At 33.5% G+C, this 23,133-nt stretch overlaps 2 protein-coding genes across 6 annotated transcripts in view; one reads left to right on the top strand and one right to left on the bottom strand.

The window, feature by feature from the left end:
• LOC109334421 (serine/threonine-protein kinase 25-like) overlaps positions 1-15,568 on the top strand; it is a 21,289-nt gene extending 5,721 nt beyond the window's left edge. For 4 of the 5 annotated variants that reach the window (XM_019570189.1, XM_019570192.1, XM_019570193.1 and 1 more), the window contains 19 exons: positions 3,455-3,511; positions 4,693-4,720; positions 4,801-4,923; positions 5,980-6,091; positions 6,248-6,285; positions 6,424-6,477; positions 6,879-6,947; positions 7,051-7,167; positions 7,296-7,364; positions 7,862-7,941; positions 8,195-8,323; positions 11,974-12,247; positions 12,630-12,713; positions 12,807-12,974; positions 13,253-13,374; positions 13,457-13,574; positions 14,409-14,533; positions 14,619-14,780; positions 15,280-15,568. In XM_019570189.1, coding sequence (XP_019425734.1) covers positions 3,455-3,511; positions 4,693-4,720; positions 4,801-4,923; positions 5,980-6,091; positions 6,248-6,285; positions 6,424-6,477; positions 6,879-6,947; positions 7,051-7,167; positions 7,296-7,364; positions 7,862-7,941; positions 8,195-8,323; positions 11,974-12,247; positions 12,630-12,713; positions 12,807-12,974; positions 13,253-13,374; positions 13,457-13,574; positions 14,409-14,533; positions 14,619-14,780; positions 15,280-15,319 — 1,969 coding nt within the window. In that variant the 3' untranslated portion in view covers positions 15,320-15,568. Of the gene's footprint in view, positions 1-3,454; positions 3,512-4,692; positions 4,721-4,800; positions 4,924-5,979; positions 6,092-6,247; positions 6,286-6,423; positions 6,478-6,878; positions 6,948-7,050; positions 7,168-7,295; positions 7,365-7,861; positions 7,942-8,194; positions 8,324-8,408; positions 8,496-9,551; positions 9,664-9,819; positions 9,858-9,995; positions 10,050-10,450; positions 10,520-10,622; positions 10,740-10,867; positions 10,937-11,433; positions 11,514-11,766; positions 11,896-11,973; positions 12,248-12,629; positions 12,714-12,806; positions 12,975-13,252; positions 13,375-13,456; positions 13,575-14,408; positions 14,534-14,618; positions 14,781-15,279 lie in introns of all 5 variants that reach the window. The other variant, XM_019570191.1, reaches the window with a different exon arrangement.
• On the bottom strand, positions 19,139-22,155 carry LOC109334059 (protein CUP-SHAPED COTYLEDON 2-like). Its single transcript, XM_019569634.1, has 3 exons — positions 21,785-22,155; positions 21,029-21,312; positions 19,139-19,834 (listed from the first exon to the last, which is right to left on the bottom strand). The coding sequence occupies exons 1-3, from the start codon at positions 21,975-21,977 to the stop codon at positions 19,334-19,336; spliced, it is 978 nt and encodes a 325-aa protein (XP_019425179.1). The 5' UTR covers positions 21,978-22,155; the 3' UTR covers positions 19,139-19,333.

Here is a 23,133-nt window from a genome sequence, read left to right as displayed (position 1 = left end):
GAAGAGGCTGAGGATGAGGACGAGAATGAGGAAGAGGATGAGGTTGAGGATGAGTATAGGATTAGCATGAGTGAAAGGTGGTAGTAGGATTGGGTATGTGAGTGTTGATAGACAGCTGATGATGATTGTTTTGTTGTTCTGTGAGACTATGACTATTGGAGGCAATGTAAGAATTGGTGGATGATAATTGAGGTGACAGAGATGACTGAAAATAAGGATTTGACTCTATGGTGTATGGGGTAAATTTGTGTATGTGGGTGTAAGGTGAATTAGATGACTCAGATTGGGTTTTTGTTTGAGAAACAGAGGATGAATCAGGAGTGACATAAGGAAAGTGTTGCTCATTAAAGATGACATCCTTAGAAATGTATAGTCTTCCCTCTTTTGACAAGCATTTGTACCCTTTATGTGTAGTAGAGTAGCCTAAAAAGGTGCACTCAATAGATCCTGGCTGAAGCTTATGACTATTGTAGGGTCTAAGTAAGGGATAACAAGAGCAGCCAAAAACTTTAAGGAACTTGTAGTCTGGGATTTTGTTGAAAAGAAGATAGTGTGGTGATTTATTTTGTAGTGAAGGAGAGGGAAGTCTGTTAATCAGATAAACTGCAGTTGTAAAGGCATACTCCCAAAAGGACAAGGGTAGGTTAGCATGATTTAATAAGGCTAGTCCAGTTTCAACAATATGGCGATGTTTTCTTTCCACAGTTCCTTGTTGATGATGAGTGTGAGGGCAAGAGACTCTATGGTTAACCCCTAGGGAATTAAGGAATTTTGTGAAAGGTCTAAACTCACCACCCCAATCACTTTGGATAGCTTTGATGTTACTCTGAAACTGTTTTAACCATTGTGATAAAATGCTGGAACACAGTTAAGGTATTTGACTTTTGTTTGAGTAGATAAATCCAGGAGTGTTTACTATAAGCATCTACTATAGACAAGTAATACCTAAAACCAGATTCAGAGTATGTAGGTGATGGTCCCCATAAATCAATGTACAACAAGTCAAAAGGGTTAGCATATACATTTGTGGATGATGTAGAGTGAATTTTATGAGCTTTAGCACAACAACAAGCTGAACAGAAATCTGAGGCAATTTTATTCAAGTAGGGCATATTACAGTTTTTCAAGACATTTTGAACAATTGTCTCATGGGCATGACCTAGTCTATAATGCCATAACAGAAATGAACTAGGTTTAGTGTGACTAGAAGTAGATATTAAAGCAGAGGCTTGGGATGTAGTAGGAGATGTATATGAGTGCTTGGAAGAAGACTTGGGAACAAGGTTTGAAAAAGCATAGAGGCCCTCTGGAGTGAGAGTCCCTTGAAGGAGAACTTCCTTAGAATCCTGTGATTTAACAACACAATAGTCAGGATGGAACTCAAAATAGCATGAGTTATCTCTTGCAAATTGAGATACACTCATTAGATTTTTGGTTATTGTTGGAACAAGTAGAAAATTTTGTAAAGATAAACAAGTAGTAGAGCTAGTGGAGTTAAAGTAGGTGTTACCACTACTTGTGATAGGAGCCTTGGCTCCATTACCCATATAGATCTGGTCTGGTCCAGAGTGTTCAGTTGGCTCATGAATGATTTGGTGAATGTCCCCATCATGATGTCAACATCAGCAGTGTCCACACCTAAGAGCTCACAAACACCTCTTCCTGTTTTCCCTACTGCTCCAATGCTGTGTGCTTCATCCAAATATGTATATGCCTATGCAGCAACAGAAGTATGCAGAAAGTAACAATATATAAAACTAAAATGCCAAACAAACCTTAATAATAAAATGGATAATGCAAACCCCCTTAATGTTTGTTCAGGAGAAGGGGAAAGGGGAATGAAAGATAACTTTCAATTGTTTGCCCCTCTTTTTCCACTTATCCTAAACTTTAATGAGCAGCAGCATGACAGGTTGTCTTATGCCTCATATCAAAATTATTCATGGAGAAAGAAAACTATCCTTATAGATGGGGAAAGGGATTTTCCTATTTCTTTGTCGAGTTATCAGCATAAATTTAAGTTTAAATGGAGTCCACATTTTACCCAAGACAAATTTTCTGGACACAAACCATGTATGTCGGTTCATCTGGAAAAGTTACAGGATGCCTCATCATCCCTATAGATTTATCACAACATGTGCATTTTAAACTCAGGTAAAATCGCTAACTACTCAAGTAAAAGGCATGTGGAAACTAACATATGCACAATTTGTACATGTGATTAGAGCTACCATATTAACCAACCTTATACTTTTTGCATATAGCTATGATCTCTGGAAGTTTGCAAATCTCCCCTTCCATACTGTATATCCCCTCCACAATAACAACTATCTTTTTCCAAGGCCTATGTGTCCTTGGCTGTCCCTCTGCAATTTGTTCTCTTAAAACATCTTCAAGATGTGATGGTGCTGCAGGTATGAGAAGCAGGAGAAAGTAAATGAATAATGCTGTGACCATTGGAAACACCATAATAATAACAGGAGAACAGCAAAAAAGATAAAAGTAAAAACTGCAATGAATATCCAAGTAAAGCATTCACATAAAGAGTTCAAAATACATGTAGACATAGCTAAAATCAAAGGTCAGTCAGCTATGCATTACTCTCATTTCTGTCAGCAGAAACAATATATCAAGATGTCAGATTTTATTGACCTGTATATAAAACAGAGTATATAAAATGAAAGTTTAGTCAGTCATATGTTAGCATTACCTTAGAAGTGAAAATTGAATCACTCCATACCAGAAGTAACATAGTTTCGGTACCTTGGATGTAACATCCTCCCTTCTAGCTCAGTTATTTTAAAAACACATGTCTCTACAAGGAGTTGAACCCCAAACCTTGTTCTTGGTAATATTGACTAGGTTGCTTAGAACTAGTATAATAATGATGTTTTAGCAATCTTGGATTGTAAAGAGTATAAGAAAAATGAAAAGAGCAAGAGAAGAAGAAGTTGTAACCGAATGAAAGAGAGAGAAAACTAAAATGTAACTAACTCTTTTTGTTAGTTATTGATATTTCTGAATTGTATTTAATGAGTGCTTACTCAATCCTATTTATAGGAGAAGAGTAACACTGTTAGGGCACTTAACAAACTAATACAACTGAATGAGTGCTTACTCAATTCTAATATTCTAATAATGTTATATCTTTTGCAAATTAAGACCCTATGAGTTATTTAAGTGGCTATTTAGTTACCATATCTTTGAGAATAGAATTTTACCATGTCTACCTTAGCAAGTTTGTTGTATTTTTATATAGTTCTATAGAACAAAAAGAATACATCAGATGAACTCCCAAAAAATTATTTGTTTATTTTAAGTCGTCATTGTGAATAACATAAAATAAATGACCTGATCTAAAGAAGTAATTGTTCTCTGGACATCTTTTATTAACATGCCTTAAATTAGACATGAACAGTGAGTTGTTTGTCACTTTGCACTATCTTGTTTCCAGGTTTGACAAGGAGCTCAACAAAGAAGTTGCTATCAAAGTGATCGATTTGGAAGAGTCGTAAGTCTGTTGTCCCCCTTTTAATCTTGTAAAGAATGTTCTAACTCAAGGAATTGCAGTATTGGCCATGTTCGGGGCATTAACCAATTTCATAGTAATGGGAGCCTGAAAATACATTGAAAAGCATCCTTCATTAAATTATCAAGGATTGTCTGTGTATTAATTTGTTTTGGACATATATAAATGGAAAAACAAACGTTTCTCCTTTTTTTCATTTCTTGATATGCTCTTTGCACTAAGAGGATGAAGTCATCCAGTCAAGTTGATATTTCCAGTTCACTTAATTCACTGAAGATTTTGGTAGAAGTAACAGGAACATTTGTTAGATGACTTTTCTCCCAAGTTATATTTCTGATTTATGTCACTAGTTAAATACATCACTGCTAAAAATTGTAAAAACCAGATAGAACTGTTTGGTGGTTCTTTCATCTAAATTTTCTCTACATACTGCATGCAACTTACGTTTTTTATAATTTATTTATAAACTAATTACGGAAAAAGTTGGAGTGGGTGAGATTGGGCTAAGAGAAGCATTTTGACTCCATAAAGGAACAGGTCATATGAGAGTAAGCTTCTACTTAAAGGTTTGATAGGAAATCTGAAATGCTAGTCAGATTCATACTGAAAATTCAAAAAGCTTGATTTACGCTTTAACATGTAACAATCTTTGTCAACCATGGAAATCACAAGGAATATGATTATAAAGACCCAGAGGAAATGGGTGAACTTATATCCTTATAAAATTTTGACGACTTCCTGCAGTGTGTAATTGTATATAGACTATATGAGACTCTGCTGTTGCTGATAAGAAAAGTATTTAATTCCCACAATTATTATATAACAATAGGACCGATATTTATGGTGGGTAATTGGCATCCTTATTATTAGGTGCTGTGATGTAATAGCAATTGTGGTGCCCTTCCATATCCATTGACTTTATTGTTCTCGATTAGAAGGTTGAATATTATTAATGGAACTTTGAAGTTTTTCGACCTGTCCATGAGATGAATTTCATATCTTTTGCACTGTGATGAAGTTACATATATTGAGTATTTAAGTTATATGTTTTCTGTATAAAATTCTGTGGTTTGTATTAACGTCACAATTATTTTCTGGTGTGTTGCACTCATAATTCTGACTACTTCCTAACTTTCCTTTCCTTCATCTTTGCTCCTTTGCAGTGAGGATGAAATTGATGATATTCAGAAGGTATAATGTGTTAGATTACTTGTATTCCACATTTGTTGTACTCAAATGATTAAAAAATTTCACCAATTTATTTTTTTCAGGAAATTTCTGTTCTTTCACAATGTCGATCTCAATACATTACTGAGTATTATGGTTCCTATCTCAACCAAACTAAACTTTGGATAATAATGGAATACATGGCTGGTGGCTCTGTTGCAGATCTAGTACGTTACTCCTGCTTATTTGCTTCCATATGTCCAATTCATGAAAATTGGAGTTGATTTTCCTAATATATCAGCTTCTATTAGTGATACTTCCCCAGCTTATCTGTAAAATATGTCATGCATTCTTGATCTGTTTTATTTTTTATATTTTGGATAAAAGGAAATATTAATTAAGACAGAGAGAAGATGATAACAAAGAGTTAGGCTATCCTGTCCTCTCTTATGTAGTAGACTCCAATGGATTAAAGAAATAATATGCATTGAACTAGGTTATAATGTTAATGTTGCATATTTCAATAAAGCTTAAATAATTTTTGTAGTACTTGGTTTTGATGTTTAACTATAACTCATTAACTCCTTTGCCTACGGTGCTATATATGGTTTTAATTTTATATCTCTGTCATTGTCAGTGATAGGATTTGTAGATTGGTGTTGGTTGATTTAGTTTCTCTGCCATTGCATGCTTATTAATATTTTCCGCACACCTTTAGTCTCTTTTGTTATGTTTGTTTGTTTGTTGGTTGTTTGTCTTCAACCAACTTATCCAAAAGCTTAACCTATAAGAGGAGGGCTCATGATTGGTTTTTTTAATATGCCTAACGTGCCCCCTTCAAACAAGAGCCCTTTAGGCATGAAGCACGAACAATGCATAGGCCCACCTACCTTGTGCTGAAATTAAACCTTTTATTTAAATAATAAGGTTACATGGACAAACTCTAGACCACTTGGTCATAGAGGCTCTAATACCATGTCGTCTGAATTCTTCCAAAAGCATAAGTTGTTAGGTGATGTCTTGTGAATTGTTTTCTTTTGTATACCTGACATTGATTTAGGAGGATTTCTTATCCTCATTCTCTGTACTTCCCCTGTTATTATATTTTCTTCAATTAAAAACCCCAAAAAATAAAAATAAAACCCTAGACTTGCTAGTTGATGTTTTAAACGGTCAACTTTTGTGTGCCCGTGTTTATTATTTTTACATCTGTTAACTCTAATTTCCAATATGGCTGTATGGTATATGCATGTGTTGTTGATGCTTGATTTACTTCTCTGAAGCTCCAATCAGGCCCTCCACTTGATGAAATGTCAATTGCTTGCATTCTGCGTGATTTGCTGCATGCCATTGATTACCTACATACTGAAGGAAAAATTCATAGAGACATTAAAGGTATCAGCATTGACCCCCCTGCCCATTGTTTTTATTGTACTTTGAAGCTGCTTTACCCTCTTGCATAGTTGCATATGAAATTTCATAGTCGTTGGATTTTCTTTTTTTGATTTACATAGCTTTATATTGAAAGCAATTTACATATCAATTTTGCAGCTGCAAACATCTTATTGAATGAGAATGGTGATGTAAAGGTATATCTTAATCTATATTTTTTATAAATTCTAATATGCGTACTTTAGAGTACACCTTACTGGAAAAATGGTAGACATAATAATTTAAGATGTCCACTTCCATGCATTTATAAGTGAATTTCTGTGAAATGTAACCAGGTTGCAGATTTTGGTGTTTCTGCACAGCTATCAAGGACTATATCGAGGAGAAAGGTAAGCATGTTTCATGAAGGTTAAATCCTTGATCACTTTGACATGGATGGGTTACAGACATAATGTTATTTCTTATTACGTTAGGATTAAACTGATGTCTGTTATTTTATAATTCGTTACGTCACTCTTAACGTCCTTTCAGTAACAAAAAAATTTGCTTCTTTAACTGGACAATAAAATCAGTTTATAGACTCCCTAAAGCGAAAGAAATCTTAGAATGCAGAATAGTATGTCTTGATTAGAGTTGGACAACCAAATTCCAAATTGCTGGTTTTCATGTATAGCTCTGTATTTTTTTACTATAATTACTGTATCTAGTGCCTTTTTATTAAAAAATCACTTTTAATTCTAAATTAGTAATCTTCATCTTTGACTGGATATGCTAATTTATTTGATAACAGACGTTTGTAGGAACACCATTCTGGATGGCACCTGAGGTTATTCAGAATTCAGAAGGATATAATGAGAAGGTTATTTTATAGTTATTCTACACGTCTTTATTTTATGTCTGTGTTTCCTACTTCCCTATTATTTTCTTTTAGACTTCATCATTGAAGTATTCTTTTTACACAGGCAGATATCTGGTCTCTAGGGATCACTGTCATCGAGATGGCCAAAGGGGAGCCTCCCCTTGCTGATCTGCACCCTATGAGAGTGCTTTTCATCATACCTCGAGAGAATCCACCGCAGGTTGTGCTCTTCAATGTCAGAGCAACCCATCTTTCAAGTTTTGAACTGCCGAGACAATAAAGTTTTCAAGACGGAGATATTATTTTTCCCAGTATAAAATAGTTGACATTTGATGTATTTTTTTGCAGCTGGATGAGCATTTTTCTCGTCCCTTGAAAGAATTTGTTTCGTTGTGTTTGAAGAAGGTTCCTGCTGAGGCAAGTGTTTCTGTTCCTGGCACTCACTATTGTTTCATTTTCGTTTTTCTTTTTACTTTCCTTCGGAGCATAGTTGTAGTTCTTATATATTGTTAATGAACAGGTTTTGTTTTATGCTTTAATTTGAGTAAAATGTTCACTTTACGGATTGTATGAGAACAACCAGAAAACGGCCCTTTTGTTTTTATCATGCTTAGTAATCAGTATGCTTGTCTATAATTTTCTTTTTTTGGGATGGGGGGTACTGAGAAGATTTGTAAGAAATATTAATTAAAATATTGAACTTCGTGTGTGTTAATTTTGCATCCTAATTAATTAAAATATTTGTCTGGATGTGTTCTGTTCAAATTTATAGGTGGCAACTTTTTTATAAGAGCTGTCAAGTTAGTTTTCACCATTAAGAAGTTTTTTAGACTAGGTCTGACGTGAAACTGGTGAAATTAATTTCTCTCTGTCAGTCTCTTAATTTTTTCCCAATTTGATGGCTTCAATTCCAGAGGCCAAGTGCTAAGGAACTTCTTAAACACCGCTTCATTCGGAATGCTAGGAAGAGCCCAAAGCTTTCTGAAAGAATAAGGTGCCAATTATTGCGAAAGATCTTGCTACACTATTACATATTTCTACCTACCTCTGCTTTTGGCTATTATTATTTAAATAAAAAAATCACTGCTTTTCATTTCTTTTATTTCTTCTTAAGTCAATATCTCAGAAAAGGAGGGGAAAAACTGCTGTGTATTTTAGCATGTTTTTCATGACCATAAAATTCAAAATTACAAATACTATTCACCAGCTTGTGGTTGACACCACCATGCCTTGTGATTTCTTGATAGGGAACGTCCTAAATACCAAATAAAGGAAGATCAAGAAACACCTAAAAATGGCCGGAGAGGGATGGGGGAGGCCTCTGATACTATGAAGGTGGCAAGAGATTCAAGAGGTGAAGAAACTAATCGACCCATGTAGGTTATGCCTTTTGTTAACTGTTGTTGTTCTTAGTTTTACATATTGAATTTTTATGAAAAGTTTCTACCTCGATCTCAATACATTACTGAGTATTATGGTTCCTATCTCAACCAAACTAAACTTTGGATAATAATGGAATACATGGCTGGTGGCTCTGTTGCAGATCTAGTACGTTACTCCTGCTTATTTGCTTCCATATGTCCAATTCATGAAAATTGGAGTTGATTTTCCTAATATATCAGCTTCTATTAGTGATACTTCCCCAGCTTATCTGTAAAATATGTCATGCATTCTTGATCTGTTTTATTTTTTATATTTTGGATAAAAGGAAATATTAATTAAGACAGAGAGAAGATGATAACAAAGAGTTAGGCTATCCTGTCCTCTCTTATGTAGTAGACTCCAATGGATTAAAGAAATAATATGCATTGAACTAGGTTATAATGTTAATGTTGCATATTTCAATAAAGCTTAAATAATTTTTGTAGTACTTGGTTTTGATGTTTAACTATAACTCATTAACTCCTTTGCCTACGGTGCTATATATGGTTTTAATTTTATATCTCTGTCATTGTCAGTGATAGGATTTGTAGATTGGTGTTGGTTGATTTAGTTTCTCTGCCATTGCATGCTTATTAATATTTTCCGCACACCTTTAGTCTCTTTTGTTATGTTTGTTTGTTTGTTGGTTGTTTGTCTTCAACCAACTTATCCAAAAGCTTAACCTATAAGAGGAGGGCTCATGATTGGTTTTTTTAATATGCCTAACGTGCCCCCTTCAAACAAGAGCCCTTTAGGCATGAAGCACGAACAATGCATAGGCCCACCTACCTTGTGCTGAAATTAAACCTTTTATTTAAATAATAAGGTTACATGGACAAACTCTAGACCACTTGGTCATAGAGGCTCTAATACCATGTCGTCTGAATTCTTCCAAAAGCATAAGTTGTTAGGTGATGTCTTGTGAATTGTTTTCTTTTGTATACCTGACATTGATTTAGGAGGATTTCTTATCCTCATTCTCTGTACTTCCCCTGTTATTATATTTTCTTCAATTAAAAACCCCAAAAAATAAAAATAAAACCCTAGACTTGCTAGTTGATGTTTTAAACGGTCAACTTTTGTGTGCCCGTGTTTATTATTTTTACATCTGTTAACTCTAATTTCCAATATGGCTGTATGGTATATGCATGTGTTGTTGATGCTTGATTTACTTCTCTGAAGCTCCAATCAGGCCCTCCACTTGATGAAATGTCAATTGCTTGCATTCTGCGTGATTTGCTGCATGCCATTGATTACCTACATACTGAAGGAAAAATTCATAGAGACATTAAAGGTATCAGCATTGACCCCCCTGCCCATTGTTTTTATTGTACTTTGAAGCTGCTTTACCCTCTTGCATAGTTGCATATGAAATTTCATAGTCGTTGGATTTTCTTTTTTTGATTTACATAGCTTTATATTGAAAGCAATTTACATATCAATTTTGCAGCTGCAAACATCTTATTGAATGAGAATGGTGATGTAAAGGTATATCTTAATCTATATTTTTTATAAATTCTAATATGCGTACTTTAGAGTACACCTTACTGGAAAAATGGTAGACATAATAATTTAAGATGTCCACTTCCATGCATTTATAAGTGAATTTCTGTGAAATGTAACCAGGTTGCAGATTTTGGTGTTTCTGCACAGCTATCAAGGACTATATCGAGGAGAAAGGTAAGCATGTTTCATGAAGGTTAAATCCTTGATCACTTTGACATGGATGGGTTACAGACATAATGTTATTTCTTATTACGTTAGGATTAAACTGATGTCTGTTATTTTATAATTCGTTACGTCACTCTTAACGTCCTTTCAGTAACAAAAAAATTTGCTTCTTTAACTGGACAATAAAATCAGTTTATAGACTCCCTAAAGCGAAAGAAATCTTAGAATGCAGAATAGTATGTCTTGATTAGAGTTGGACAACCAAATTCCAAATTGCTGGTTTTCATGTATAGCTCTGTATTTTTTTACTATAATTACTGTATCTAGTGCCTTTTTATTAAAAAATCACTTTTAATTCTAAATTAGTAATCTTCATCTTTGACTGGATATGCTAATTTATTTGATAACAGACGTTTGTAGGAACACCATTCTGGATGGCACCTGAGGTTATTCAGAATTCAGAAGGATATAATGAGAAGGTTATTTTATAGTTATTCTACACGTCTTTATTTTATGTCTGTGTTTCCTACTTCCCTATTATTTTCTTTTAGACTTCATCATTGAAGTATTCTTTTTACACAGGCAGATATCTGGTCTCTAGGGATCACTGTCATCGAGATGGCCAAAGGGGAGCCTCCCCTTGCTGATCTGCACCCTATGAGAGTGCTTTTCATCATACCTCGAGAGAATCCACCGCAGGTTGTGCTCTTCAATGTCAGAGCAACCCATCTTTCAAGTTTTGAACTGCCGAGACAATAAAGTTTTCAAGACGGAGATATTATTTTTCCCAGTATAAAATAGTTGACATTTGATGTATTTTTTTGCAGCTGGATGAGCATTTTTCTCGTCCCTTGAAAGAATTTGTTTCGTTGTGTTTGAAGAAGGTTCCTGCTGAGGCAAGTGTTTCTGTTCCTGGCACTCACTATTGTTTCATTTTCGTTTTTCTTTTTACTTTCCTTCGGAGCATAGTTGTAGTTCTTATATATTGTTAATGAACAGGTTTTGTTTTATGCTTTAATTTGAGTAAAATGTTCACTTTACGGATTGTATGAGAACAACCAGAAAACGGCCCTTTTGTTTTTATCATGCTTAGTAATCAGTATGCTTGTCTATAATTTTCTTTTTTTGGGATGGGGGGTACTGAGAAGATTTGTAAGAAATATTAATTAAAATATTGAACTTCGTGTGTGTTAATTTTGCATCCTAATTAATTAAAATATTTGTCTGGATGTGTTCTGTTCAAATTTATAGGTGGCAACTTTTTTATAAGAGCTGTCAAGTTAGTTTTCACCATTAAGAAGTTTTTTAGACTAGGTCTGACGTGAAACTGGTGAAATTAATTTCTCTCTGTCAGTCTCTTAATTTTTTCCCAATTTGATGGCTTCAATTCCAGAGGCCAAGTGCTAAGGAACTTCTTAAACACCGCTTCATTCGGAATGCTAGGAAGAGCCCAAAGCTTTCTGAAAGAATAAGGTGCCAATTATTGCGAAAGATCTTGCTACACTATTACATATTTCTACCTACCTCTGCTTTTGGCTATTATTATTTAAATAAAAAAATCACTGCTTTTCATTTCTTTTATTTCTTCTTAAGTCAATATCTCAGAAAAGGAGGGGAAAAACTGCTGTGTATTTTAGCATGTTTTTCATGACCATAAAATTCAAAATTACAAATACTATTCACCAGCTTGTGGTTGACACCACCATGCCTTGTGATTTCTTGATAGGGAACGTCCTAAATACCAAATAAAGGAAGATCAAGAAACACCTAAAAATGGCCGGAGAGGGATGGGGGAGGCCTCTGATACTATGAAGGTGGCAAGAGATTCAAGAGGTGAAGAAACTAATCGACCCATGTAGGTTATGCCTTTTGTTAACTGTTGTTGTTCTTAGTTTTACATATTGAATTTTTATGAAAAGTTTCTACCTTGCAGTGATCAGGGTAAAACCATGAAAAATTCTGGATGGGACTTTAGCATTGGTGGATCACAGGGTACTGGAACCTTTCGTAGTGTTGCACGACCACCTCAATTTAGAGATAAGAAAACTGAAGTTTCACATAATCAGCTTACCCAAAGAAAAGCTCCTGACAGTGGCTATCAAGGGGCGTCTGACAATAGAAGTGCACTTAATGAATCACTTGAAAGTTCCTTTGGAAAAGATCCTAGAGTTTCCTATCATGATGAGCATCTGGCTAATCTTGAAGATGTAATCGATTCTTACCATGTCTGTCTTTGTTAAAGAAGATAACTTAATCAATTGAACGATCTATAGAGCAGCCATGCGGGGAATCTTAGTAGTTTATAAAATGTTGGATATGTTATTAATGCATAACCCTGAATTTTTACCTGCCGAGTTTTGGATACTTTGAGCTGAAACTGATAAATTTTTCTCTCTCCACCCTATGTTGCTACCCTCACAAAACAACACTTAAAATGACTGGTGGGTTAATCATTTATAGAATCCACCTTATCAAATATTGTGTCAGAATTATGTCAATCATGAAGTGAAAATGGAATTCCTATGAATTCAATGAAGTTTCATTTTAATCCTTGACATGCTTTGATCCTTTGAAAGCTTCAAATTGCAGGATGAATATTCTGGATCAGGAACTGTTGTTATTCGATCTCCAAAAGGGTCAAGGTCATCGGTGCTTCGTGACCAGAGCTCTCAGGTATTGATCAAGCTGGGTTACTTTAATAAGCAATTGATTAGCTCTTGTTGATGTTCTGTGCAGTCACTTAATGAGAGCTTTAATGCAATATAGTCTAGCAGCAGCTATACTTCTTTTGAAGATACTTCTACCACTGGAACTGTTGTTTTTCGTAACCAGCGTGATGATTCTGGTTCTCCAGAGACATCAAGTTCCCGAGACGGACTTCATGACAGAAATTCAAATACCTCATTGGAAGACAGTGCTGCAAATCTTGCTGAGGTTTTATTTCTTTGTGATATAAGTTGTGAATTTGACTTGTGTGTTGATTAATATTGCAAGATGAGCCCCTTTCACCCCCCGTTTCTTGTATATAGATTTAGTACTATGATGTTGTGATTTATTTGCTTCATTAACCACATCTTAAGCACTTATGTATATAGTCACTATTTTTTTTTTACTGTTATGATTTATATTTTTGCTACAAGAGACTCTGACATGTTTGCTTGGTCGGATTGATATTGCTTATAAAGCATTTTCTTGACTGTTCGTCTCTGTAGGCAAAGGCAGTTATCCAAGGAGGACTAAGGAAAGGCAATGCTCGTGAGAGATTTGCACTGGGGAAAAACATCAATCAACAAGAAAGCAAGAGAGAAATGACGAGTAGCTCTGGTTCTTCGAGGTACATCCATAGCAATGACACTGGTAATTTATCTGTTCTGAAACAGATGTTATTTTAAATTCTTAAGGAATACTTTTTTCAGATCATCATCACAAAAGGGCATGCCAAGATCACATTATTCTAGTGGTGATGAAGAAAGTGCTAAAATAATGTCATCCTCTGTGCCGTTATCAGTTTTGCTTATTCCTTCACTAAAAGAGGTGATCTGTGTATATTGATTTTAATCTTATTCTAAGCAGCATGGTAGAGTAAACATTGTGTTCCGACTTCCTCTCGTTCTAAATTAGTTCATGCTTCCAAATAGAGCATCTTACACTGTGATGATGGCTCCTCAAGGATCCACAATTAGAATTGTTACATAACATATATATATTTTTTCAGTTTTGCTTTTGGACTCTTTTCTAAATTATTGTTAGGTATGTTGTAATAAACAAGGCAATAATATCCATGTTAATGACGTTAGATTATGCGCACTACTAGCACTAATGAGTACTGACTATTAGTTCAAAGTTTATAATGATGACTTTTTACATTATAAAACAAATAAAATAAGTGATGAAATTCTGAAGGAACTTATTTTGGTGGTGTGTTTGCCTTTGGGAGGAATGGATACAAGTAAAGTTCTGTGCTTGATAAGCTCGATTTTTTTGTATGCTTTGTCAACAACTAGCATAGTTTTTTTTATTTTATTTTAAATTTGTTGTGGTTTTTGTTAAAGCATGTTTGTGTTCATGTGGCCCAAATTTGGACATGCTTGAAGAAGACCATTAGGAGCTCTAGTTAGAACAGTTGAGATAGCCCCATAATTAAAATGAGAGGAAGACCTAGAAAAACTCTAATGGAACCATTAGGAAGGACAAAACCTAAATGGCCTATTGAAGGATCTGGCTTGTGACAGAACATGGTTACATGGTTTGATCCATGTCCATACAGCGTACTCCACCTAGTAGAAAAAGGCTTTGGATTTTGTTGTTTTTTGTTTGTGGTCATGATTGATGATTTAGGCCATTGCTCATGTTGTGTTCAATATACAGGCCATTGCTGATGATCCAGAAGGGTCAATCTTGGGAGCAGTTATCAATTCTCTTGTAAACATGGAGAGCACAAAGCCTCGATCCTCCGATGTTCTTGTCAAAAAGTTGCTTCAGCGGTTGGCAAGGTTTGCCTTCTACAAACATTCATCACAAAAACCAATGAAGGAAAATATTCAACAAGTGTATCACTTTCTTTTCTCTTTTATGCAGTTCAAATGAAGATTCATTGAAAGATTTGCAGGAATTGGCAGGCCAACTATTCAGCAAGACCAAGTCAGGTGATACAGAGTCTGATAGCATCAGGAAACAACAGAATAAGGAACTTCATCCAAATACCAACTTAAGCCCACTTGCAAGATTTCTTCTCTCAAGGTTTATTGAAGTTATCATTTTCCTTCTGAATAACTTGCTTCTTTAAATAGTTTTCCTATCTTTTCATTCAATGGAAGATTTATAGATCAACCTTTTGTCAATAGACATGATATAATGTATAGCGTTATGACGTCGATCAATCCATGTAGTCAACTTCACCTACCTTTCCGAAACAGTTTTTCTGCTTGCAGGGATAAGGCTGCATACATCTCTACCTTTCCGAAACCCTACTAAGTGGTAGTCTCGTACATTGAGCCGCCCTTTTTTTGGCTTGCTAATAAAATAAAGCGCATGAGTCTAGGGGGCACTTGAGAGAGCTTGTTTTGGTGTAGAGAACAAATTATTTTATGAAAATAATGACATTTCTATAAGCTCTTTTTTACTTATTTCAATGAGTTTATTGAATGAATGCTTAACTAAACTGCTCTCTCATGTTCATATTTTAGGACATTGAATATGGTTGTGAATTGTGAATAATCTGTGTTTCTTTGTTTCACAGATGGCAAGGCCAAACCTCACGGGATCTAAACCCATCTTGAGCAGTGTTACAAGTTGCCTTTTATGCTTTTATTCTAATTAAAATGTACATATATCATATTGTAAGAAATTGTTTTTCTTTTTTCTATTACCATTATTATTATTTGTTCAATATTCCTTGTTTTTTTTTTGTCTCATAATGATAACCAGGCTATTCTCAGTTACATCCAAATTGTAACACACTAAGTTAATTCGTATTTACTTATAGTTTGTCTCTTTGCATTGTTGGAGAATAAACCATGCACCTTATATATTTTTGCTCATTATCTATCATTTTATATAGTTTTATATCTTTCTATTTTGCTTTGTGAATATTGACATCTTATGATGATGTACAAGAGAACTGAGACTAGTTCTGCAATAAGAACGTTATCCAGCTTAAAGAGAAGATTATTACATTTTTCTACATATATCATAAAAATAACATAAAATGGTGTCCGTTCATGTAGTTTTTATGAGATCTGTAAGGATCTGTTTATGAGTTGAATATTGGAGGAGAATAAAATGAAAGGAGAAGTTTGAGAGCAATAAAATACATTTCTGAGATGATTCTAAAATTTTCCATTTCTCTTCATTTCCTTTCAAAATCAATCTCTCAATCTGTTTGACATTTTGGCATCTTATATAGCTTGAAATCTATCTATGGTTACAAGACTTTGATATCATATCAAATTATTAAATGTTCTACTATTTTCTAAGAGACAATCGTATTTGTGCCCGAAATAGAGAATTTAGTTGCACTAGCTTCCCTAACATAATAAGTTTTCTTTATACACAATACTCAAACCTGTGTTTTGATTGATAAGTGGAATTTTAGTGGGTCATTTGTTATTTTATACTGACATTTTGCTTTACTTGTCTCACTAATTACTTTCATTTAATTTTTTTTCGCTTTGCAATTACATTCTTTTTCAAATCTAATTTACTCTCAGAACTTTCAAATGTTAAACTTCTAATTTTACATTGATTTTTTCCAACTTCATGCCCAAAATTTAATTTTTAGATGGCTGTGACATGTGGCTCACCCTAATAATAAAAAAATCAGGAAAAAAATTGGTAGCTAACAAAAAAATGTAATTGTATTTAATCTTTCATTGTCGGTTCAGTTGGATCAGCATCACAAAAATGCAAGATATTCGTCGAACCAATTAATGATCTTAAGAAACTCCTTCATATAGTTTGGTTTTCTTTTTTGTGAAACAAAAATGGTTGAATTCAATTTTTGAGACTATATTTTTAGTTAGGTTCAATTTTCTACGTCATAGTAAACTGCACCTAGCCTTACCTACTATACATAGGAACAAAATACATCAAGGTTATTCATCCTTTAATAAGAACCAAGATCCTCTCCGATACAGAAGAGGAGAGTTCTTTTTAATTTCTCTTTTGTTTTCGGTAGCAAAAATGTTATTTCTTTGTTTCTAAAATGGTAAAAGTATCACCCTTTATTTTGATAAAGGGAGGTTCACATATTTGTTTTAGGTATAGGTTAAAACCCACGTACAAAACTACCTCAATTTTGAAGCTCATGATTCCTTTGTGTTTGTATAGGTTCCAAACCCATGTTTTTGGTGTTTGGACTTTACCACAAGCTTATTATTCTTTGCCTTATATTTCATAGCCATTCCAATATCTTCATGAGACCAAAACATTGTAAAGTAGTGTGACTTTGAGACCCCAAATAATTGTGACAAAGCCCTTAAGTAGGGTACATAGCGTGCCATGACACTTTCATGCACACACACAAGCATCTGCCATATTTCTGAACCCTCTTTTGTCCATAACCAACTCTAACACCTTAAAATTGGTGCATTACTCATTGCCTCACCAATCATGCATAGATCACTTAACCCATTTTCAACCTTAATGTACCTTAAAGGTTACTGACCCTATACCCTATTTCATCATCACCATCATTATGGCTTTTGCAACCAATCACAGACCTTGCATTATTTGGTTAACCCCTATAGTACATAGCATCATGATGCTATTTTGTTAGTGGCTAGCTCTGATTTCTGCACCATCAGTTCTGGTGAATGGTTAGAAATGTGAAGGATGTTTTGATTCATTCTTGGGAGAGAACAATTCAGTTCCTCACCAAAATGTAATCAAATAAAAAATATCTATGTGTTTGGAAAGCAAGTCTCACATTGCATACTTCATTATCTCAAGAATAATTTAAATATTTGTTTGATTTCTCCTCTCATTGTCAATTGGTTTTAAGATCGAACCTTAACATGGTATCAGAGTCTCAATTTCTTTCCGGTTGTCATGGGCCAAAAAAATGTCATTTAGTCATGGATCAAAGGTAATCATTCGTCTGGTCCGACAGACTTATGTGGAGGGGACATGTTGAAAAGTAAGTTTCACAGTTTGAATTGTATATTTATGTATTATCCACCATTTATTATTGATGATCATTGAATTTTACACAAAAATGAAGTGATAAGCCTACAAATCTTACTCCACAATTATTTTATCACTTTACCACGAGAATATGTACCGTGATGGTGTAGCGATTATTTTTCCTACTCATTTTGGAGTGTTTGAACTTTGAACTAACATTACTTTAATGATTCCCTTTACCATCAATGTATTCTTTAGTTTAGATTAATCTCATTTGATTTATAAAATATAATAATTGATATAAGATGCCTAATATAAACCCTCCTTTCTCATAAACAATATTGTAAGGACCAGACCAGATGGTCTGACCGGTTTTGACGTTGATCGGACTTGAAAACAATTCTGGTATATAATCTTAATTAAATGAGATTGAACTACTTTGAACTATGAAAATTCTAGTCCAACCATATTAAACTCAATTAAATTAGAGTAACACAGGAAATAAACGAAACAATTCACTTAAAATTTATATAAAAATGAATACTTACTATAATTTTTTTGTTTTATTAATATGTTATTTTAATTAATAATTATATAAATGATTTATTTATATATATTTATATGTTTATAAGTAGTTATTAATTGTATATAATATCGTTTCGTCCGACCAAATAATTTAACCTATTAAAATTGATATGTGACATCTTTCAATTTAATGCTCGGCTAAGATTTCATAGTTTCGCTCCTAAGTGTGTGACGTAGGGTTAACTAGTTGAGGATAGGGATGATTATTTGCATCTGCTTCATAAAATCCGATGAGATTGTTCATTTTCGGGCCCCACATTTAAGGATGTTTTCATGTGTCCATATCTACTATCCCATATTTTGTGCTACTCTATATATGATGAACTTGTAATTGGTTAAAAAATATTTAATAATTAAATTTTAACTTAAATATATTTTTTCTAATCAATCACAAATCTATGGCATATGAAGTAACACAAAATGTGAGACAACAGATGTGTACCCGTTTTTTTATTCCGTGAAGGATTTGCTTAAAAATATTTTGGAACTTGATGAAATCATACCCTCCTTTAAAGGCCATCTACATTAATATTGTATAAAAAATCACTATATATTTATATAAAGATAATTAAAGAGCACGGAGCTGATTGATTCATTTGCACTAGTTCTATGATTCTCCTACAATATGATTATATTCAGAATATAAATCTACCTAATGGGTATGAAAGATGTCTATTATTAAGTTTACCCATTTTATAATAGAAACCTCGTTCATGTCTTATTTTATTCACAACAATATCAAATATATTGTAACTTTACCATCATATACAACCCTACATTAATTACATTAATTAATATAAATGCTTCATAATTTCACTACATGATACATATAATGCAAACATTAGAAATACAAAGTGACAAAACCATAATGGTCCCTAGCTCTCAAATACAATATGAGATGTAACAAACATTACAAAATACCGAAACTACCCTAACAAATGACAAACCATAATAACTACTACAACTAAGTCAATCAAAGAAAAATTGAAGTGTAATAATAGAAACACACTATTTTAGTTTTTTGAGTCAATCCAAAATCTAAACCTAATAATAGTCAACTCTTAAAAGAGTCAACAAAAAAAGGCTCAATAGCCCCACATGCAATCAAACTCTGATGGTCCTAATGCTATGTTGGAACCACCATCAGCCACCTTTTGCTCCACCGGCGCGATAAAACTACCGCCATTAACGGGCTGCATGGCCGGGGAGAAAAAGAAAGGTGGCTGAAAGTTTCTTTGGAACCGAGTAAAAGGGTCTAGAGTCAGAGGAGCAAAGCCAAAGCTCTCATTGCTGAAGTTGTTGTTGGAGAAACAGGACACGTGCTCTGCTATGGTGTTGTTGAAGGTGGCGGTGCTGGTAGCGGTGGTGGTGGTGTAGGGAGAAGAGGGTAGAAAAGGTGGAAGGTAAACTGAAGAGGGAGAACTTCGTTGTTCAAGACAGAGGCTCATGTTAACAGATGAGGTGGTGGTGGTGGTGGCGGTGATTGGTGTTGTCTTCTTGGAAGAGTTGCTTGTGGTGGCAGACACGGTGGAGCCACCACTACCGGTGGTGCTCTTCTGAAACACACGAGATATGACCCACTCGTCCTACATGAAAAAATAGAACTATTTTCATGTCAGTGAAATGTACCATAAACTTGATTAGTGTGTATTATTTGTGACAATATCCTTGTTATTAAAACATGTGTGTCTTGTTGCAGCAAAATGTGTTAATTGACAACAACAAAATATAGTTTAGTAAATTTTCTATAAAATTTGATTTGTTTAAGTTAAGCAGCAAGCTTTTTGAACATAGAATAACACTCAAAAGAATCAAATTAAATTTATGTTGAATAGAAATGGTAATAAGAAAAAGTAACTATTCATAAAGTCAAAGTCTAAAACCAATGGACAATTATCCTAGTAGAGAAAAATAAGAGTGGAGTAATATGTACGTAATATAACAGTTCTTAAAAGTAATTTTGGGTAATAAAAGCTGAATGTTAAAGATGTGAGAATCTCCAGCTCCTTATATTAAAACCCTAAACCAATATCTTCTGCTAACAATATTACTTTATTCTATTTGAAATCAGTATTGCGTCATTGTTTGTAGTTCCCATGAAATAAACTAAGAAAAGTTTGTCTATGCCCAATGAATAAGAGTTTTTTGAGTTAAAGCAGATATATCAAAGTTTAACTCTTTCTGATAATGGAGATGTAAGAATATGTACTTAAAAAATTAAAATTATTTTTTTTTTATTCAAAAATAATATGAAATCATGATATTTAAAAAGAATTTTTTGACACATATTTTAATACTATCCGGTACTGAACTCTTTCTGGTATAGGAGAGATCCCCTTCCATCAACTTATGAACTTCCAAAAAGTGCAAGTACAAATCTAATTATGGAAGGCCAAGTAAAAGACAGATTCTACCTAGCTATAGTTATTTCACTCTAAACACCATGCAACTCATCATTATCAGCTCAAAATTAAAGTACACTTTGAAAGTTACTTATCAATGCCATTACATTCATGAACATGAAAAGAAATGAATAAATCAAAATACAAATAACTTAAATTCATATATGAGATGTTAAAAAGTAAAAAGTAGTGTGTGAGAGCAGAACTATACCCTGTGGAAGGATATAGATTAACAACAAAGTTAAACAATTTTGTAAAAACAAACTTCACAATTTTCTTTTTTGGAAAAGAAACAAAGCCTCATCATAACTTCACAAAGAAGGAAAAGTAGAGAAAAATGAGAGGAATGTATTAATTAAGCATGAATATATAACTGACCTTGGAGGTGTGAGAGAGATAATGATAAGCAAGTTTGCCATAAAGTCTATACTCATGCATGATCCAGTTACTTTTCTCACCTTTGGGAGCTCTACCTCCATAGAAAACTAATGTTTTCTTCATTCCAACAAGGCAATGAGTTTTAGAACTATAAATCTCTCTATCTTTACCAGTGGCTTTCCAATATCCAGCTTTTGTAGCCCTATTTGTACGTAAACCAGTTGGGTACTTTCTATCTCGTAGGCTGAAAAAATACCACTCCTTTTCACCCATCTTAGCTTTCTCTACCAACAACAAAATCAATCACATAAAGTTACAAAATTAATCCACACTATGATGATACATACTAAAGAAACAAATATCAAATATTGACCAAAGTGTGCTAAGAAAAATATCAATTTTGTCACTTTTTTAGTCATTTTTCTAATCACTAAGTATTAAAATGTAGTATATAAAATATACCAAGAAATTGTGAACTAACAATGCTTAAACAACAAACATGTTGATTAAAACTTGATAGAATTTTTTTGGCTAAAGGTGAAGAAAATAGAGGACCCTGCAACTTCTCTTTGTTTGTTATTTCCCTCTTTCTTTTTTGCAAAATGAAAGTTGTTAAGCTTTATATGAAGAAAAAAAACATTTTTTAATATAAATTTAGTGTTACAATAAAAACTTTTTTGTTATGAATTAGCAAGACCCTAGAATAAAACAACTTTGCACCACAGAGAAAGAGAGAATAGTAGATAGAGGGTTTACCAGGGAGCTCCCATGGCTCACACTTGTTAAGGTCAACATCAGCTATGGCTCTTCCATTGAAGGTATTGTTTAGAACCTTCTTGACAAGGTAATAGGTGATAAGCTCTTCATCTGTGGGGTGAAAACGAAATCCAGGTGGTAAGAGAGAATCACTATTGTTATCAAAGTGATTGTGGTTGTAGTAACTGTCCATTGTAGAAGAAAGATACACTTCACACAAGCTTTCTAGGACTATGATCTTTTAAAAAGAATGAGAATGTTGGCTACTTCATGGTTTATATTAATATATAAGAATAGAATATGGCAACCATATTCTCAATGAGAGAAGCAAAAGCAAAAGAATGAAAGGAGTTTATGACTTTGGTTTTCACTATTTCTTTCTAGTGGGTTTGGTTTTTGGTTTTCACTATGTTTTAAATTGTGGTTGTTGTAAGTATTTTGATTAAGGTTATTGTGATGAAAATTGTTATGGTTGTGATGTGAATTATTTTAGGAGTAAAAATATTTTTTTGAAATCGACGTCATCTGACACGACTTAATGCGGTTGTATTGTGGCATGTTATAACCTAAATAGTAAATACAGTCCAATCAATTGTATTACGACTTGATGTGGTCGTATTATTATGATTCGATGTCAGATCATGGTACGATTTCGGCGATCACCGCAAGAACAATATTACAACTTTATCCTCATGAGAAAAACAAGGTTAATATAATTAATAAGGTATGGTATGGCTGAAAAATCTGTGGTTTCTGTGCATTGTCCTCTTCTGAAATATCTCTCCACTCTCTGTCTAACAGGGTCCTTATCAAATCAAAATTGATAACAATACATATATAGAGAGAGAAAGGAAGATGTGATGTTTACTTGGGAGTAGGGTTAATAAGGCTGCATTTTTTAAATAAAAATTTATAATTTAAACATTTTATATATCTATAGGGTATATAAGATAATTAATAAACAACAATTGCATAAGATATGGTATCTTGGATAAGTGATGGAATTTTGTTTCTTTTGGTTTAAAATTATTTTAGGAAGATTAGTAGATCTTGGAGAAGGTAGGAGGAGAAACAAATAAAATATATTGGAATTAGATTAAGCTAATTTTGTTAGTTTGGGAAGGTAAGTAAAAGAAAAAAAGTTGAAGAATGGAAATATAATAGAAATTATGTACACCTCAAAAGAAAATGACACTATATTACATTTTTGACTTATGGAAATGACTCTATTGTCAACGGTATTAAAACTCCGATCTTAAAGATAGCAAGCTACGATCTTTTATTTTATTCTCTATTTATTTATTTTAGATTGACATAATATAATGGTGTAAAAATCATTCTAAAAAAGG

The sequence above is a fragment of the Lupinus angustifolius genome, chromosome LG19 (assembly GCF_001865875.1).
Source record: "Lupinus angustifolius cultivar Tanjil chromosome LG19, LupAngTanjil_v1.0, whole genome shotgun sequence".
Classification (NCBI taxonomy): Eukaryota; Viridiplantae; Streptophyta; class Magnoliopsida; order Fabales; family Fabaceae; genus Lupinus; species Lupinus angustifolius.
Note: the sequence above shows the minus strand (reverse complement) of the source record. Positions and strands in the feature narration are given on the sequence as shown.

Bases quoted from the DNA above. Each gene is read 5' to 3' on its own strand.
- LOC109334059 (XM_019569634.1), bottom strand. From the start codon at position 21,977: ATGGACAGTTACTACAACCACAATCACTTTGATAACAATAGTGATTCT. The intron at 21,313-21,784 runs GTAAACCCTCTA...TGTTGTTGGTAG, and splicing joins TGAGCCATGGGAGCTCCCTG to AGAAAGCTAAGATGGGTGAA. The intron at 19,835-21,028 runs GTCAGTTATATA...TTTTTCATGTAG, and splicing joins ATCTCTCTCACACCTCCAAG to GACGAGTGGGTCATATCTCG.